This window comes from Adiantum capillus-veneris, chromosome 20 (assembly GCF_014529385.1).
Source record: "Adiantum capillus-veneris isolate H3 chromosome 20, ASM1452938v2, whole genome shotgun sequence".
Lineage (NCBI taxonomy): Eukaryota > Viridiplantae > Streptophyta > Polypodiopsida > Polypodiales > Pteridaceae > Adiantum > Adiantum capillus-veneris.
Window position 1 is genome coordinate 46,917,512 of NC_140950.1, and position 20,288 is coordinate 46,937,799.

The 20,288-nt window shown below is 43.5% G+C and overlaps 1 protein-coding gene across 1 annotated transcript in view; it reads left to right on the plus strand.

The window, feature by feature from the left end:
• The window catches only part of LOC147432461 (uncharacterized), a 77,945-nt gene that overhangs the window by 40,640 nt on the left and 17,017 nt on the right, over positions 1-20,288 (plus strand). Inside the window, exons 7-13 of the mRNA XM_086492406.1 lie at positions 11,811-11,876; positions 11,999-12,063; positions 12,195-12,282; positions 12,767-12,856; positions 12,951-13,035; positions 13,324-13,456; positions 13,569-13,641. Coding sequence (XP_086348532.1) covers positions 11,811-11,876; positions 11,999-12,063; positions 12,195-12,282; positions 12,767-12,856; positions 12,951-13,035; positions 13,324-13,456; positions 13,569-13,641 — 600 coding nt within the window. The remainder of the gene's footprint in view (positions 1-11,810; positions 11,877-11,998; positions 12,064-12,194; positions 12,283-12,766; positions 12,857-12,950; positions 13,036-13,323; positions 13,457-13,568; positions 13,642-20,288) is intronic.

Here is a 20,288-nt window from a genome sequence, read left to right on the forward strand (position 1 = left end):
TCTCACGACTCTAGCCAGTGGTCCAGAGCCCTCTCTGAATAGACAATGAAAGCGGCCTCGTATCTCATAGTATACTGGACAATGACATATGTGGTGTAACTCTATCTCTTGCTCTATATGACACAACTGGAAAATCCTGGCTTCTGTTGGTACTCTCCGAAATCTGCAAGTCTCAATCTCTAGCTGATGGGATGACGTGCGCATTTGACCAATAGCACATCTTATCACATGGGATAAAGGCAGGTTTTATCACATATCCGTCCTTTGTGAGTTGGAGAAGATGCTTGTTGTAGAAAGCCATCTTCATGCCAAGTTCTCGGGTCGGCTCTGTCCATGTCCTCCTGGTGTCTAGCTGAATCAAAGCCTGTTTCATGGGGCGGGTAATCTTGGTCCGTGTGAGGGACAAGGAGGGTGCATCCAGCGAGTACTGGGAAGGGGGTAGTCTATTCATACTAAATCTATCTAGCTGAAACCATGATGTCATCTGTGCATACAAACAAGATGTGTCTCCCTGTGAGGCACACTGTGAAGAAGAATCCAAAGCTAGGAGAGCATATCTATCTTTGGGGAGATACCAGATATTGTGTATACAAGAGACAGATCTGGTAAGTGCCTTTGTGACAAGCGTGGGAGCATCAAGCTCTGCACAAATAATCTTGTGCGATATAGAGGCCTTAGCCCTGATCATTCGGGAAATCATAGAGGCGAGAGTCCTCTCCATACATCTCCATCGATCAGTGTTGCCAGCTCGACTATGATGGTCTATGGATGGTCCCCATATCTGCACCCCATAAAGCATAGCTGAAGTAACGATCAATGTTTAGAGAGGCCGTAGGGAAGTTGGTTTGGTCAGAGAGATGTGCATCTTGGTACCTCCCCTTGGATTTTGAGGTGGACAATGAGTGAGTTCCACCCCGCCTCTCTTACAGTTTGGTTGTGCCGTAGATCCGCTTCCTTTTTTAGGGTACATCATCAGGAAATGTTAAGAGTGGATGCGGATGATTTTGGAGGCACGGCCTAGGGGTTTCACAGACCCTTAGCTGTTGTGAGCTATTACAGGAGGTTTTTACAACGGATGCTTTATATCAATCAGATATACAGCACTACAACACTGGACTTTGTGGTTTTCGCTACATCGCCCGAGGTGAATAGAGCTTTGGGCAGATTTATGTAGACTTGATCACTTTCCAGATAGCTACACTTCACCACTTGATTAGAGTATCTTTATCATTAGATGTATCCTGTGGTTTGTGCTGGGATTTTTCCCCATGATCTCATTGTATATTTGTCACGGTTTTTCCCATATTTCTTGTATATGGACCTATGGTCGATTTAATGTAATGCAAAGGGTCAAAGACTCTCTTTTTTGCCAAAAAAAAAAGAGAAAAAGAGAGAGAAATGAAATGATATACAAATGTCTACAAAAGGCCAAAATGATCTATGAGACTGACAAGTTACAAATCGGTGAATCTAATACAAAGTCTGTGTACTGAAAGAAAGACTTAACATCCGAAACAAAATGTTGTAGTGAAAGTGAATGTGGGGAAAGACTAGAGACTCTCTAGTCAATACAAAGGTACAAAATAATGAGGGATGCAAGAAACTTAAGCTACTAAGAAGGGGATAATCCTCCAAATGCACAATCGGTCGGTGTCGGATCTCCTCTATGTCCTCCATGGTCAAAAACCTGATTGGGTATCGTGTGTGGCTCACCAAAATAATCCGCATCCTCCTCTGTAATGTCTGTATATGCTGGGATCGCCTCCTCTGTAATCGTGGACGCCTGGATCTCCCTAGGTCCATCGCACGGTCAATCAGCGTGCCTCTAGTGGAGGTGGGATCCAAACTCTACTGCAAAACTTGTTTGTCTAGTTGTCTAGTGGTAAAGGCTGGCCTGAAATAGTCCATAACCTGCCACTGAGTTGGTCTCTTTGGTTTCCTCAACCAGCAATCTCTCTGTCTCCTCAACTCAAGCAAGAACATACCCATAGAGAGAGAGAGAGAGAGAGAGAGAGAGAGAGAGAGAGAGCTATGAGAGAGCTATGAAATGAAGTGTTCTATTAAACGTCTTCAAAGGCCAAAATGACCTATGAGACCAAACTGATACAATCCTATGGATCTACTACAATGTTTGGGTCCAAAATAAATTGAAGTAAAATAAACATCAATTTCCAAAGGATGTGCAGCATCGGGCGCTGTCCGAGGATGTACTGCATCGGTTGCTGAAGAGTATCGTGAATGTCCGCACTGATAAATAATCGTATTGGATGTCTCCCATGTTGTGCTAGAATAGTCTTGATCCTCTGATGGAGCCTCCATCGATGTCGTGGTGGCCCTCGTAGAGGTGGGCGTCTAGCTTTCCGAAGCTCAATGGCTTTGTTAGTCAATACACCTCTGGTATAGGTGGACTTTGAAGTTTACTGTGAAGCTTGCTCATCTGACTATTGAGTCTCTGCGCTAAAGAAGTTGGTGGTTTCCTTGTGTGAATGTCTAATCTCCTCAAGAAACTCTCCCTTGTCTATGCAGCACTAACAAAAACAACCCGAGGCATCTTTGATCGTGATATCTCATGACTCTAGCAAGTGGTTCAAAGCCCTCTCTGAATAGACAATGAATGCAGCCTCGTATCTCATAGTACACTGGGCAATGACATGTGATGTAACTCTATCTCTGGCTCTATATGACACAACTGACAAATCCTGGCCTCTGTTGTTACTCTCCACATCCTCTAGTCTCAATCTCTAGTTGGTGCGATGATGTGCGCATCTGATCAATAGCACATCGTATTTTGTGGCATAAATGAGTGTCATAGAGGCAGGTCTGATCATATATCCATCCTCTGTGAGCTGGAGAAGATGCTCTTTGTAGAAAGCCATCTTTGTGCTGGCTCTCATGTCGGCTCTGTCCATGTCCTCATGGTGTCTAGTTGAAACAAATCCTGCTTGATGTGGTTGATAATCTCGGTCTGTGTGAGGGACAAGGAGGGTGCATCCAGCGAGTACCGGAAGGAGGGTAGTCTGTCTATACTAAATCCATGTAGCTGAAACCAAGATGTCATCTGTGCATATTAACAATATGTGTCTCCTTGTGAGGCAAGCTGTCGAGAAGACTCCAAAGCGACGGATCCGGAAATCCCTGGTACTGTGTATTAAAGAGACGGATCTGGTAAGTGCCTCTATGACAACCGGGGGGGGGGGGGGGGGGGGGGGGGGGGGGGTGCAAGCTCTGCACGAATAATCTCATGTGGTATAGAGGCCTTGGCCCTAATCATCCGAGAAATTAGAGAGACAAGAGGCCTCTCCATACATCACCATCCATCAATATTGCCACCTCGGCTATGATGGTCTATTGATGGTCTCCATATCTGCACCCCATAGAGCATAACTGAAGTAACCAATGTGTCAAATAGCCAAAGCTTTGTTCGGTTCTTGATAACTGAATCCACGGACACATCCTCTCCATCCTCCCCAAAGCTACATTTGCTGTGGTCTGTCTGGTCTTTGTTGCTCTCCTCAAGGAGAACACTGGACCACTGAAGACCACTCCTGGCTAAGTGTATGCGTATACTCAACCGTGTGCTGACCATATGTGAAGGTTGGTGCAGATCGCTTGACCCACTGTGCTGTGATGTTGAACACCATAACTTTGGTCTTGCCAAGGTTCACCAACGAGCCGCTATCACTAGCATAAGTGTGCCAAGTGTTGCTGCATCCGTCACAAGACGGCTACCACGTGCCAATAGAAAAGAACAGACTGAACATACTTTTAGCACTTCAATAACAACTGAACTAAAAGAGAGACGACACGCGACAGGAAGTGGCGGAATTCCACCCTAGAGAGTAATGGCCCCCAAACCTTGGCGCCCCTTTCTGTATTTCTTTATATTTCAACAATTGAGTACAAGCCGGTACTCTATCCTCTGCACCTTCGTCTAGAAGCATGCCTGAGAATGAGCCCATGGTCTCATATTTAAAGGCCCTAGGCCCAAAAGCAGTTTACATGAAAAGCTTTAACTCAAAAGCATCTGGTACAAAAGCATTCAACTCAAAAGCTGCTAGCGCAAATTACGAAAATTTGTACAATGCCATGACAGCCCTTGTCAACGCAAATCACGGAAATCCGTATAGTCTGCCACGTCAACAGTCAACGTGAAACGTGGAATTCCGTACAGTCTGCTACGTCAGCAAGCCATTGCAAAATCCGGAGTTCCGTACAGTTTGCCATGTCATCTTCTTCTATTGCTTCTGCTTCTTAGGGTTTAGGCCCCTCGGCAGGTGATCTGCATAGTGGCTCCGTTCTTCAGTGGCTTGACACGTCAGCAGTTTGTGACATCCCCCCTTCTTGAAAGAGAGTAATAGTCCGCGATTACAACATATCTGCAAAAAACTCAAGTTAGCTCAAAGATTTCCGAGGGACAATCAATTTGCTTTCTTTTTTTCCGTTGAGGAGTTGGGTTCTCCTTTCGGATCCTTCGTTAAGGAGTTGGCTTCTCCTTTCGTTCAGATCGGAACTCTTGATATTCCAATGTAGTAAAATTAGCCATCACACCAAGACCGCACTGATCTTTCACGGGTGTCTTGATGCACTAAATACCCAGGCAATCTCATCCAATTAGGAATATTTAGTGGTTGGCACATCACAATGCAACACAAATGCTCACATATGCATGTCACAAGACATAGAAACATAAAGTCGCCGATGAACACTCCTCCCGCATAACCTAACAAGGTTCGGCCGGAAGATATTCAATGACTCCCTCATCACTCCTCCCGCATAACCTAAAAAGGTCCGGGCCGGGAGATATAGAGGCCTTTTACAACTAAACCCTGTAACCGGCTTGGGCACTCCAAGTGAGAAATCAATAGCAACACACGAAGAGAACTTCATAATCATTGAACTTTTATGGGGAGAGAGAGAGAGAGAGAGAGAGAGAGAGAGAGAGAGAGAGAGAGAGAGAGATGGCCCGGTGTAGTTCCGTGCCCAGGGGTATTGGCCCCAAAGAGTGGTGCCCCTTTCGGTATTTCTTTTATATTAATGCTTGATCAAAGTACAATTCCCACGGGTGCTCGCTCTTAGACTCTGCTTCCAGATGCTCTGAGAAGTGAGCCCCCCTTGGGTCACTTATAAAGATTACAAGGGATGCCAAAAGCAGAGCCCCAAAAGCTTCAAACTCAAAAGCAATAATTCCCCAAAAGCTATGAGCTCCAAAAACTACCAAAAAGCAGTCAGCGTAATTTGCGGAAATCCGTACAGCCTGCCACGTCAGCAGCTGTCAGCACAAAACGCAGAAATCCGTATTATCTGCCACGTCAGCATGTTAGCGCAAATCCAGGAAATCCGTACTGTCTGCTGCCACATCAGCTGTCCGTATAGTCAGTCCGCGGGCAATCATGCCAGGTAAGCAGTTTGTGACATACCCCAAGAATTGTAATCGCCCTCGATTAGGCGTGCAAAACAGACGGAGGCCATAAACCATTTCAACAGACACTGACTCTAAGTACCGACGTACTAGACCCGACACATCTAGAACTTGTATAGAGACGACAGTCACATCACATCACATGACAAATCAATCACAGAAAAATTCATTCCAAATCTCAGACCATGACTACCAGCAACGTATTTAGTAATCGCATCTAGATCCATTCCGGACCATACTGAAGCCCGATTAACTAATCCTTATTGCGATCATGTCTGTAGAGATTTATGAGACCGAAATATTGCAGTCATTTCGTCTTTCAGTTCCTGCATGCAAACAAGTCAAATGAGAGAGTACAAATCAATTCATAAAGTCATTCAACAGAATATTGTCAGCCCATTAGTATCCTTGAAACCCAAAGGGGCCATCAGTGACCTTATTCAAATTGAGGTAATCCGTTGACAAAGGAGCGGAGTGACTCCCCTCTTGTGAAAATCCGCTGCACCAGATTCACCCTTGCTGAGTTCGGGGTTCTATCGGAGTAGACTATGCTAAATCGAATGCTTCAAGGTAATTCTGAGGAGTATCTGCTAGGTCCTCCTCCTCCATCCACTTCGCATCTAATGCCGGATAGTTTTTGAATTTAACCAAGAACCGCCGAATCACTTTACGTTTCATCTTTCTTTCCTTGTGTGCCAAAATCAGTTCAGAAACGAGTATCTTCTCGCTCTCTTCCACTTCGGGTTGCTCATCAAGCTCCCCATCAACGGGCACATCACTTTTAAAAGGTTTCAAGAGACTCGCGTGGAATCCATTGTGAATCTTCCAAGTATCGGGCAGCTTGAGTCTAAAGGAGACATCATTTATCTTTTCTTTAATCTAGAAAGGGCCATAATACCTCATGCTAAGCTTTGGAAAAAAAACCGCTCCGTTCCCTTTCGTTTCCTTAGGCGTGCCTTCTCAAAATGTAAGAGCACCCAATCATTTTGTTTAATATCAAGTCTCGTCGATGTCGATCTGATGCCTTCTTATGTCGTTCTTGAGATTTCTCTAAAGCCTCGTGGACCTTTGGCAAAAGCAGTGTCCAAGTCCTTTGTATACTGGTCGACTTCAAAATTCTTAGGGGAATGTTCTGATCTACCAGCTGATCCCCTTTTTCCTTTCTTTCCTTGTGCCCTCGGACCTGCGGGTAGCGTCTTTCACTTCCCTTGTCCATTGGCACGTCAGAGTCAATCATCGGAACCCTAAGACACACTATCATCTGATTCCTCTTTCTCTGGAATCCTTTGATGAACTTGCATCTGGTTTCCTTAGTTCGTCGGAACCCTTTTGATTCTCCAAAATCCTGTGATGAGCTATCATTTGGTTCCCTTGATTCATTTCTCTTCACTGGCAGACTCTTGCCTTTTTGAGGTGGATACTATCTTGCCCTTCGCATAAGTCAATGAGACGGCATGCATTTCAAATCGTTGCTTAGTCATGTCCCATAAGTCTCTGAATGGAGTCAGACTTCTGATTTAAAGCATAGTGTTGAATCTTTTTAGCAAACCAGAGCAAAACTGCTCAATCTGGTCTTTCAAAGGAATCTTCCGAAATGAAGACACTGGCAAACAAGCATCCCAAAATCTCAGGTAGTAGTCATCCAATGTATCTTTCTTAGTCATTTTCAAGTGATCCAAATTGTGATGACATATTCATCTGCACCGTTCCTTTCAAGTAAGATGCCGCCTGTCGCTCCTTGGAATATTCTGAGAACCGCTCTCCAGAGAAGGCGACGTCAAACTGTTGTACAAACTCAAGGGCTCGATGGGTATCCTGGTAGCCTGAAAAAAAATGTCTGAAACCTGACAACCTGACTCCCTTCCTTGAACTCCTTGGTTTTCATGTTGATCTGGTCATTGTCAAAAGAGGACGAGCTCTTCTCCTCTAAACTGCTCGGTGGCCTTCCATGCCTTCTAGACTTTTTCAAAAATCTGCTTCAAACAAATCTTGTCTTAGGTGCTTAGAAATTGAAGAAGCTTCTTAGCACCCTCGAACACTTCAAATGGCGTCTTTCCCCTGTGTCATTGTAGGCAGACTCCACTAAGGGAAAATACTTATTCATTTTAGTCTTCTGATCCGAAGAAAAAGACTACAACAAATTCAAAACCATTAAATTGGCTATTTCAAATTGCCCATCTGTCTGCGGGTGGAACGAGGATGAGAGCCGCAACCACGTGCCAATGTTCTCCCAGATTGCCGTCCAAAACAACTAGTAGACGGGGCTTTGTCCGAAACAATGGCATCAAACATGCCATATATTCAAACAGTTTTGCCAAAGGATCGGACTTAACTGTCTTCTTTACTGCAGAGCAGTGAGCATGCTTACTTAATCTGTTGATGACTACCATCGTGCCCACTCTATGTCTTCAAGAGATCAAAGATGAAATCCATTGCAATACTTTCCCAGGGACTCCTGTAATGGGTAAAGGCTGTAGTAATCCTTGTGCCTTATGCCTGTCAAACTTGACCTTCTGGCATACGAATTAACTGCAAACAAAGTCGTCCACGTCCTTCTTGAGTCTCGGTCTAAATAATGCTCCACACCTTTCAAGGTGGTATCAATGTCACGGTGACCTGTGAAAGGTGGACAATGGCACTCATTCAAAACCATTTCCCTCAACGGCTGTGTCACACACAACATTGTTTTCTTCATCAAGTAGCCATCTTGTATGGAATATCCTAGCACTATCTCCCCGTTCTGTATGCGAGTAAACACATCGGAAAAATCCGGATCGGTGGAGTACTGGTCAACCATATCCTCGAAGCTTCTGTGGTGGATCGCAAAAATAGCCAAGACGAGGGGCTTCCAAGACAAAGCATTTGCCACTAAGTTTTTATGTCCCTGAACATGAACAATCTGGAAGTGAAACTGTGATAAGATGTTAGCCCACCGCATCTACTTTTCCGAAAGCTGCTTTCGTGACAAGAAGTAGTGTAAACTCTGATGATCAGTGAAGACTGTGAAATCGGCTCCGAGTATGTAATGTCGCCACTGAGTAAGAGCATGGATTACTGCCAATAGCTCTTTCTTATAAATCTGTGCTATCAATTCTGGCCTTGAAAACAATCTGCTTTCATAAGCAATCATAAGTCCTTGTTGCATTAAGACCGCTCCCAGACTACGACCACAAGCACAAGCATCACAATAAAGTTCGAATGGCTTTTGCAAGTCTGGCAAAGCCAACACTTGTCCAGTAGTCAGTTTTTCCTTTAGTGTCTGAAAAGCAGTCACCTCTGTCGGTGTCCACAAGAAAGGGACTCCTTTCTGAGTCAATATGTGCAAAGGGGAAGCTACCTCTTGCGAATGAACCGCCGGTAGTAAGAACACAAGCCCAAGAAGCTTCTAATGTCACAAGATGGGCACCACGTGCCAATACAAAAGAGCAGACTGAATAGACTTTTAACAATTCAATAACAACTGAACTGAAAGAGAGAGACGACACGCGACACGGAGTGGCGGAATTCCACCCCAGAGAGTATTGGCCCCAAACCTTGGCGCCCCTTTCGGTATTTCTTTACATTGCATCAACACAGTACAAGCCGGTACTCCAGACTTTGCACCTTCTCTAGGAAGCATGCCAGAGAATGAGGCCTAACCTCATATTTAAAGGCCCTAGGCCCCAAAAGTAGTTTACAGTAAAAAGCCTTCAAACTTAAAAGCATCTGGTCCAAAAGCAAAGCCAAAAAGCTGTCAGCGTAAATCACGGAAATCCGTACAGCTTGCCACGTCATCAGCCAATGCAAAATGCGGAAATCCGTACAACCTGCCACGTTATCATGTCAACGCAATTTTTGAAAATCTGCCACGTCATCAGTTTTTGTGTGTGTGTGTGCAAGTCTTGCTTTATTTTAATCCTTTGTCACTTGGGGCCCTATTGAACGGGGTCCCCATAAGTTGGTAGGACTTCTTCTTCTGTTACTTGTTCTTCTTTGGGTTTAGGCCCCTCGGCCCACATCTGCAAGTTGGCTCCATTCTTTAGGCTTTGACACGTCAGCAGTTTGTTACATCTAACTTCATAACATTCTTCAAGTCAGGCCAATCGCGGATAGTGTCACTTTTGGCCGGATCCATATGTACCCTTTCTGCTGAGACAAAGTGTCCTAAGAAATGTATCTCAGGCAAGAAAAACTCGCTCTTTTTCACATTTATAAGCAATTTATGCTTCCTTAGTGTCTGGAAAACCCACAAATGATCGGTACTCTATGAAAATCCAAAACGTCGCTTGAAAGCTTTCTTGTAGACGTCTCTAATCACTCTTCATATCAATTCGGCAAGTAGAATTTTGAAGTTTGTCGAGTATATCATCGATTGTCGTAATGTGTAAATCTGTTCTGGTTCATTGCTACTTTATTTTGGCCTCGGCTAACTCTGTAAGGTGGCCGGTTCGGTATACTACCAGGAATCAATCATATGATCTTCACGATGTAAAGGAGGCAACTCGCTTTGTATGCCTTTAGGGAAATAGTTAGCCCCTATTGCATAAAATCTTGTCGTCCTTTTTCGAGGTCAAACATATTCGACCTTCAATCATCATTCAGTTCTCTCATGAAAATCGAGTAAAGAAATTGAATTTCATCAAGTACAATCTCTTTGCCCTTCATTTGCCAAAAATTGCTTTCTTAGCCCGATAGTCAACCACAGCGTTGTTCTTGTGGCATCACATCCTTCCAAAGGCATGATTTAAAAGTCCTCGTGCCCTAAACACCCTACAAACGAAGTTTGCCAATGATCGGTGTAATGGCAACATCCCGTCCGGGTGCCGTTAGAACTGCCTCCACCTGTGGCCTCAGCCTGTCGGGTGTAATTCCAAGTCAAGCTGCCAATTCAAGTGAAAAGAAGTTGGCCTTGGCTCCTCCATCAAAGAAAATGAGGGCTTCCTGATCTTTATCCCAAGTGCGGCAAAGTTTTGTACTTTTGTTCATCTGGGTCGGGCCCCACTCAATGTGGTACCAGTTTTGCTTTCATCTTTCCTTTTCTTCCGCACTCGGCTGCTGCTCTGTAACTTTCAGGTTTATCTTCTGGTGGTCCTTTGGTTCATTTTCTTTTCAAGAGTTCTTGTCCATATATTTCTGCGAGTACAGGTTCCGCTTTTCTGCACTCGTCTGTCCTTTCGGCTTTCTTCCCTACCCGAGAGGAGAAGCAATGGCCACACCATCTCGAGTAAATCTTATCAATCGGGTAATTCTTCAGGTGTGTTGCCAATATGTTCACACATATGCCAATCTGCAGTTGACGTTGGTACTCCGTTTGAGCAAACTTGTTCGTTGAAAAAAAATCTTCATTCTTTTCTTCAGTTCCGACGCTGGATTTTCAACTTTTCTTTGTCTTCCCACTGAGAGGTGTCATCTCTGTGAGATTCTCCATGAGAACCCATGTGTACTCAGCGATTCTTTATGGATTTATGCCTTGTAAGACAGAGGGATGAAGACAGGAGTGCGCCCGATGCGCGATATATGAAGGGTGGGAGTGACTAATAAGTCTAGGGAAAACTGCTTGTGCTGCAAAAAGGATCGGATCCTCCGTAGAAGAAGAATCTTTTTGAGCTCTGATACCACTATAACCGGCTTGGACACTCCAAGCGAGAAATCAATAGCAACACATGAACATAACTTCATAATCACTGAACTTTATGGAGAGAGAGAGAGAGAGAGAGAGAGAGAGAGAGAGAGAGAGAGAGAGAGAGAGAGACGGGTGCTCGCTCTCAGACTCTGCGTCCAGATGCTCTTAGAAGTGAGTCCCCCTTGGGTCACTTGTAAAGATTACAAGGGATGCCAAAAGTAGAGCCCCCAAAAGCTTCAAACTCAAAAGCAATAACTCCCCAAAAACAATGGGTTCCAAAAACTGCCAAAAAGCAGTCAGTGTAATTTGCGAAAATCCGTACAGCCTGCCACGTCAGCAGTTGTCAGCGCAAAACGCAGAAATCTATACTGTCTACCACGTCAGCATGCCAACATAAATCCCGAAAATCCGTAGTGCCTGTTGCCACGTCATCTGTCCGTACAGTCAGTCCATGGGTAGTCATGCCACGTCATCATTTTGTGAGCAACGCCCCCCCAGATCGCAACTTGCGTCATTTGGAGGTGCTGAGAGTAATCACTGCTCAGACTTCTTAATACTCCTCCTGCATAACCATCCAGGTCCGGGCCGGGAGTAGCAACAACAATATTTTTCAAGCATACAACCTCTCTCTCTCTCTCTCTCTCAGGCATGGAGCAGGGGACCTTGGAGGGCCCAAGTCAATTTTGCATAAGATAGCTACGCACCTCCTCCCATGAGCTAGTTTCAAACATTTGTAATTCTCGTGCTCTATCTCTGGTCCTAATTACCATTTGATCTTTCTTTATTCAGGCAGACAATTTAACATCATGGCTCCCAACCAACTCAAATTATGACATTGTCTCTATTGGCACTCAGGTATGTCTCTAGAATCCCCCCAAATCTGTTTTACTTTGCACTCTTTTTGACGTATGAAATTAGGGTGGCAGATGGTTTGTGTGCCAGACATTAATAAGTTCTCATTTTCTTCTTGCTCAAAGGAGTGTGACTATCAAGCGCGTGCACCCCATACAGAGTGCTCAAGAGATTGGATGGCTACTCTCAGGCATGTGAACTTCTATATGTAACTTTTTGCACGCTGTTGTATTGTTTGTGTTCCAATCATTCACTCTGTTTTTTCATTGTAGCCACCATCACATGATTCTAACCATCACTCATAGTTCGCTTACTTTGTAGGTCTTTCCTTGGGCATCATTACAAGGTTGTCCATGGAATTTCGAGAGGCAAGATGAGATTGGCCGTCTTTGCTCGTATAGATGGAGAGGCAAGGCTTCTGTGTTTAATTCTAATTGCTCCTAGGTGGTAGATTGAAAAGTTTTGCTTTTTACTTTCATTAAAACATTGTTTGCTGTCCTGTTAAGCATAATGGATGCTTGATTCTTCAAGTATTTCATGGTCCAGTGACTTGACATGGGTTGAGAGTTATAAATTTTGGAACTAAATCAGCTGAAATATCTAGAACATGAGAGTTATATCTAGTTTTAGGTGATATGAAATTTATGAAAGGAAATTCCACTGAAGGGTAAAAGTTTTCTGTGAAAGTATCACCACTTCTAATGAAATGTTGTGATGTTATTAGGCTAGATTTTTGCATTATCATTAAAGATGGCTGTGCAATAAATGTGCTGTCTTGCAGACATACAGACTGTTTCAAAGCTGTGTATGAAATGGGAGCATAGTTGGCCTTTTCTTACAGCTTTTCAAGCTACAAAGTCACTATTTCTAATATGACTTGTAATATAGTGCAGAAGGCAATTTCTGATATTTGTAGTGGAAGTGAGGCAACAGGAGTTGGAAATGTGATGCCAAACAAGGGGGGATTGTGCATTGCTCTGAAGGTTCTTTATCAATCTTAACATACACTTTGCACTTTTGGGTAAACTTTGTGTTTCTTATCAAAGCAACCATCTAATGTATTCCTAATGCTATCAGTTTTGGGACACATCTTTGTGCTTTATCAATTGCCATCTTTCTGCCCATGTTGGACAGTGCGAAGCCAGAAATGGGAATTACAGAGGTACTTTTCAGAGTATTGAGCAAAGATAAAACGCCTTCTCATTCATCTGTCACAGCTATAGAGTTCAAGAGCGCAATCTGAGGACATTCAGTAGTAAATGCCTTGTAGTAAATGCCATGCTTAGCTGATCTTGATCTCATCATGGCATACCAATGTGTACCATCTTTTTTGTCTTGCCGGTGCACAATCAATGCTTATGATTAATTTCTACAAAATCTTATCATTGTGAAAGGCCTTACTTCTTTAATGCAAATTATTTGGTAATAAATGCTTCCCCTTTGCTGACAGATATTGTTGGGAACATACGCATCAATGATCTGAATATTGACATCCTCAATCAATTTCATCATGTGTTTTGGTTTGGAGATCTGAACTACAGACTCGACTTTGGAGCAGATGAGGAAGCACTAATCACACCAGAGTAAAGCCCTTCAACCATGGCATTCTCCTCTTTGTTTTCTGCTCCATATAGATAACATGTTTGTAAACATATAGGTGGTTGCTGTATGGTTGTCTCATATGATCAATTGTAGGACAGCTGCTTGGGATGCAGTAGCTCAGAAAATCCAACAAGATGATTTTCACAGTTTACTTCAATATGATGAGGTACTGGTTTCTAAGCTGGGGCCAATTTATCTTTGAAAGCATGTGCTTGCAGCCTCTATAAACAGCCACAAGTTACATGTATGCTTGTGTCCACGACAGAGCCTCTCTCTCTCTCTCTCTCTCTCTCTCTCTCTCTCTCTCTCAGAATGACCTATGAGACCAATCTGTTACAAACTGATGAATCTGATACCATGTCTGGGTACAAAAAAAAGAGATACTAAAATGAATCTAGAAGTGCTACTAGCTGGAACTGTGTGGACTATGTGTGATCACTGATACAATAGTTGCACAGGATCAGACTTATATTGGCGAGACATGGGAGACGACTTGTGCAGGCTCTCACCATACGATCATGCACCAACCGATGCGAGCCATCTCTGGTTTCGGATACACATATCCACCATTTTGTATCTGTTCTCTGAGATACACAGCCACCGTTTGTATATGTATCCCTTAGGCTCTGGATACCCACCTTTTATAGCTCTATTGGCATTTCTATTTAGTTAGTTTCTTTCTTTTTATCCAGACCTTGTATCAGATTCACCATGATGTAATTCTTTGGTCTCATAGGGCATTTTGGACATGAATATAACATTTCATTTCATCTCTCTCTCTCAAGCTTCTGCATAAGATGCGCTTGATTCACAGGAGTTGTGTTCTCATACGTATTTGTCAATTTCTTACAGATAGCATAAGTAGTGTCAAGACACTTAATGTCCGTGAGCATATCATCTGACAAAACCATCTTGATGTAAGCAGTTGCTTTCTTGGTAAGCCTAGCCCAATCATCGTCTGACAAAGCTACAGGTTTCACTTCAAAAAGTGCATCGTCGCAATCTTTCAAGAATAGGATTACGTGCTTTCTATCTTTTCACAAGTCAAAGCCAGAGCGTCAAACCTCTTGATTCCAAGGAGAGACTTTGACTCACTGCTCGTAGATGCATTAGAGGCCATTTCGATGCAAAAAGACCCAAAAATTCACTGCTGTAATTTTATGACAGCAGGCTGAAAACTGAGATTTTAGCCTCCTACTACTGGCTCAATACTTAGTGTAAAAGAGAAGGAGATGGTAACACAGTGTTACCGGCACTTTACCACTAGTGTACAGGAGTAAAGAAGGATGAATTTCAGCAGTAAAAGCTGAAATTTCAGCACACAAATAGTACATACAATCCTTGCAAGAGTGCTCCCACTTCAGTAGTATAACCAGTGCATCTGTTGCAAAATATATTTTCAGCAATACATCAACTCAATGGCGAGTATCCCGCATGTAAAACACATAAATGTGTGCAATATAAGCTTTATGATGCGTATAAATGTGCATTTTGCTGTAATTTCTTGAAAAACTCAAGAATAAAACTCAAATTCTCTACTAAAACTATCCACAAATTGCAATACATCCACAAATGTCTGTAAAAGAATGAAATTTCAAAAAAAGCCTCAAATTTTAACGGTCTAATTTCTGAAATTTAGCGAAAACTCCAATTTCTCTCAACTTGTAAGCGCAATTTTAACCTGGAAAGCATCAATGTGCTGTGAAATTACTGAAATTTCAGCCACCTGTGAATTTCCACTTCTTTTGTAATTGGTTTTACTTGCTTATCCTTGCCGTGTCGCGAAAGTGAGACTCTCACAGTCTCAAAACTTCAGAAAAAGGCTATGGACTGTAGTGAGAGGAGAGAAAGAGCGCAAGACTGAAAATCGTAGAGAGAGAGAGAGGAGTAGGCTGAAATAGATGTATGCTCATGTGTGTGTGCGTGTGGTGTGTGTCGTGTTGGGGAGCATATGTTAGTACCTAGTTCTACACCCACTATTGGGCACTGACGACGTTAGTGGGGATGTCGTGGTATTTAGTCAATACTATGCATGATGGAGCTGATGGTTATATCGTCTTGTGGGTGACTACCATGGGTCTATGCCTTGCACTTTCCTTCAAGGGTGGATCTGGGCTTATCTTGGATTCATCTAGGTATATGAAATAGAAGAGAGAGAAAATCTGCTGCCTCTTGCCCTGCCTAGAGATGTGCGCAACGTGCGCAAACCAGGGCTCTGATACCAGTTTGTTGCAAGCGCTAGCAATAGGTGCAAGAAGCGCTGGCTGTTTTGCAGGTTACGAGCGTGAGAGAGAGACAGAGTTCCACGCAGGTTGGTCGTGTGCTATGCAACACACTTTTCCACGCTATGTTTTTATTATATTGAGGGTACAGATATAAGGGTCACGTAAGTGACCCTAGGGGTGGTTCACACCCAAAGAATCAGAATGTATAGAAACTATACAAGAGGGTGGCCAGAGGGCCTTTAGACCCAACACAATGAAACGCTTTCTAGATATCCCATCTGCGTCGTTTCGAGGTTCAGACAATACCAAAACAACATTTCTCACTACTCCACCCGGGAGTAAATTACCAATCAATGAAACGAGTATTTAAAACCAGAGAAACAATTCAAATCGGCACCAAGACAGGTTTAAAACAGATATCATCCATTTCAAACAAATTTCAAACAATACTTCCTCAAACAGAGGTTAAAAGTATCTAACTACAAAACAACTCAAAAATTTAGTCAGGTTTTTGTTTGAACAGCCGAACTTTGAGGATGATTGGCTTGTCCTTCTACATCAGGGTAATGGTGTGGTTCCGGATGTGTAGAATTGCATCATTCTTGTCGTGCCAAGGCATGCCGAAGAGAAGGTCGCAATTGCCCAACTTTGCAATGTAGAAATGGGCTTTTACATGATAATCTTGGATAGTCACTGGAAGAGCACCAATGAGCGGTACCACTTTTTGAGTTTGCCATAATCAAAGTGCATGTGCTTCAAGAATTCTGGATGGATGAAGTTCTTTGTAGCTCTAAGGTAAAAGAAAATAAGGGCTCTCAAGCTGTTGACTTGGCCATATGCTCGACATAATTCATTTGTACTCTCAAGGCATATGCCATAGATATTAGGGACTAGTCCAATAGTGTGTCTAGCTCTCTTAGTTAAAGGTGGCCTTGAGGATCGTTCTGTCATGGGAGCAGAACTTTTGCTCTAAAGACGTCAAGGGTCGCTCAGGACATGTAGTGAATGTATGCCCTGATTGAAAACGTTCGAAGCATCGGGCTTCTTTTTTTTTTCAAGAAAAAGATCCTTCTATTAGTTAATGAAACTGCCTATAGGGCTACAACCACCTCTGCTAGAGAGGGCTACAACAATCATAAGGGGAGACTCTCAAAATGAAAAAACAGCATATGTACAATGAGGGCTAAATCAGGAGATGGGAGGAGGGAAAAGCCACACAAGTGGACGGTAGTGCCATATGAGCACACCCCGGACCATGGTGAAGAAAGGCCCAGGGCGCAAGAGTCGAAGGAACGCCTCTCTACGCTCCCGCATGCGGTCGGAGTTTCCCTGAAGTCTCTCAAATTGTCCCCTAATATGGATCAGCTCCAGCCAAAAATCTCGAACAGTCTCCGCTGGTGGCATAAGGCGAGCCTCACAGATGCGGAAGCAGCGGGCCCGCCAGATGAACTAGAGTGTCAGGCCACAGACGAGTTCCGAACACACCTCTCTCTCACTGCACCACTCCTGTGGCATAAGCTCTGTAGCATGCTGGAGTGTCGGTCGACCACCCTGTATCACTATCATCCTCCTGGTGGAGGATATCTCAAAGCATCGGGCTTCTTGTAAAAGCGTTTCTTGTTGACGCTGTGTCAGACGAGGCCTTTGAGGTTGGGTTTCACGAGACTCCCAAGAATTTGTTTGTTGTTGTCGAGAGGTTTGGTTGCTGGCCGGAGTTGGTTCTAAGGAAAACTCCAACTTTCCCTTCATCAGTTTGTAGCCGATCACGACATGGTCCTTCCATGGTTGAGACTTGCTTGGATAGACAATATTCTTGCAATGATGATGGTAGTCCAATGGTGTATCACTCACATTGGTCCTCCAAGGAAATGAACTCAAAGGAGGACACCGGAAGGTAGACTTTTAGAAACCTTTGGTTATAGTCGTCCATGGTCTCTGTGGCAAGTATTTTCAAGTTGCACCATTCTGCCAAGATCCGGACTTCAAAGAGAGAAGTCATATAAGTGCATGCAAATATTGTCCTGAAAGCTTGCCAGGTCCTGAATAGTTCCCCAACGCATAGATATTGTCGAATTGCTGTAGGAACTGCAATGCTTTCTTCCAATCTTTTGATCCCGAAAAAGGTGAAAAATTTGACTATCGTCCCTAAATATGTATGTAAGCTGAAAGGCTGAAGCAACCACCCAGAGGTTGGCATGAAAGGATTGCAACATGTTTGGTTACTATTGGCTTTTGTATGGTTGATTGGATCACTCATTGAATGTGCGGGAGAATGAGGTAGGTATCGTGATTGTATGCATCTATTTGGATCATTTGATCGTTGGAGGCAATCATGTGGTTGAAATTGATCATGTAATGGTCCTCATCTATACGATTATGTAAAGGTCCTACTCATCTATACGACTATCGTACGATTAACAAGTAGTAATCATATAGATGACTAACAGGTGGTAAGAATCTTTACCGGTGGATCATTTAGAGAGATTGGATGGGTCATGTTGGATGCAAAACCGGATAAGGCTTTGTAACTAATAAGTACGGCATCTCTATTTTTAAGAGACTATTTTCATTGATTAAGGTAACATAAATCGTGCATTTCCCATATACACAGCGTTTGCAGGACCCCATACATCACAATGTATTAACTTCAACTCGTTTCTACGTGCATGCTTGTCATGAGCCAACAAACTCTTGGCTTTGCATTTTTTTACATAAAGTCTTTGACACAGTTCCACGAGAGGCAATTTCCATGCCTACAATCATTGGGCATACAATGCGGATGGTCAATGGCATGTTTGAGACGACATGGGGAAACCTATCATGTTATATGCTTATGATATCACTTTGGTCTCAAAGTCACGAGGAGGATTACAACAGTATCTCCAGGCATTGGATGGTTTTTGTATACATAGGGGCATTACAAGACCAAGGTCATGATCTTCCACATCTAGAGACAAGACAAAAGCCATGCCACGTTCACACTGGGGAGGAGGTCTAGGTAGAGATAGTCACTTTCTATATCTAGGGGTTATATTTTCCATAACCACGACCTACTTTACCATCGGAGTAGGCGCCTGATGTCACAAAATGATGACGTGGGTACCGACAACAGAAACCCTAAAATTCCTGCAAACCCTAATTTCTGCCAGAAACCCTAAAATTCCTGCAACTAATTTCTGCCAGAAACCCTAATTTTCAGAAACCCTAATTTCTGGAAACCCTAACCCTAACTGCTGACTGGAAACCCTAATTAGGCGGGGCAGTGCCACGTGGCAGCAGTGTACGGAGGCTTCCGGAATTTGCGGCGGAAAAAGCGGGCGGGAATAAAAAGCAGCTAGCGACGCTTATTGCTGGCTTTTTGCTACGTTTTGAGAGAAAGAGAGAGAAAGAGAGAGCATGCTTTATTTTTACTTGCTCTCATTGAGAGAGAGAGAGAATCTGCTTTTGCTTTCAAGCTTTGGGGGCTCTGCTTTTGGGCATCCCTTGTAACATTTAAATATGCGGTGAGGGCCTCACTTCCCAGAGCATCTGGATGCAGAGTCTGAGAGTGAAACCCTAACCGCTCTTGTACTCTGACCTTGATTTTTAATACATAAAGAAATACCGAAAGGGGCGCCAGTCTTTGGGGCCAATATCTCTAGGCACGGAACTCCGCCGGGCCAGTGCAAATCTATTGTGATCTCTGAATTGTTTGAAGTGGTTATTTGGTGTTGTCGCGATTGATTCTTGACTTGGAGTGTCCAAGTCTGTTACAGTGGTATCAGAGCACGGCCGATTTCTCTTCTACGGGAAATCCGATCCCCAATTTTTTTCCCGCGGCACCTATGGCTTCACGCAAGGATCAGTCGACTCCCTTTGCATCTGGAGATGCGGACAGGGATCACAACGAAGATTCAAACAGAGAGTATGGCCCACCTCGGCCTTCTCAGGCGGAGCAAAGAGAGATGAAGCGTCGTCAATTAATCGGCGATGCAACAAAGATGATGCTCAATTTTGCGAAGGATCCGAAATTGGCAAAATATATGAGCGAGACTTCTTTTCAGGAAGTGCATGCGCAGTGGGGCAGAAAACCACTACACCACCCTTGAAACCCGCTCTCAAGAAAACTTTTGATCACAAACAATATTCAGAGAAGCAATTACAAGAGGTGGTTGATGCACAGATTGCTCAGCTTTTTGACGCGCAAAAGAAAGCCAAAAAGCACGGCAAAAAGTAGAATAAAGGCACTGACTTCCCGGGATATTTGGGTCGTCAGTCGACTTTTGACAAGGCAAAGAAACAGAAGAAGCGTGTTCAATTTGAAGGAGTACCCAGTTCTTCTTCTTCTTCTTCTTCTTCTTACAGTTCTTCTAGCTCTTCAGATTCGAGCGAAGAAGACAGAAAAGGTAAAAAGCAAAGCAAGAAACAAAGCTTCGGAAAGGGCAAGAAAAAGGCAAAGAAGGCTAAATCTCGCCGCAAGCGTGACAGTTCTACTGAGGACTCGTCTACAGACAGCTCAGATTCTGATGATGGAAACTTCTATGCGAACAAGAAGAATTTTTACAAAGCCAACCAGTATGACTTTCTCGAAGATAAAAGCAAGAAAGTC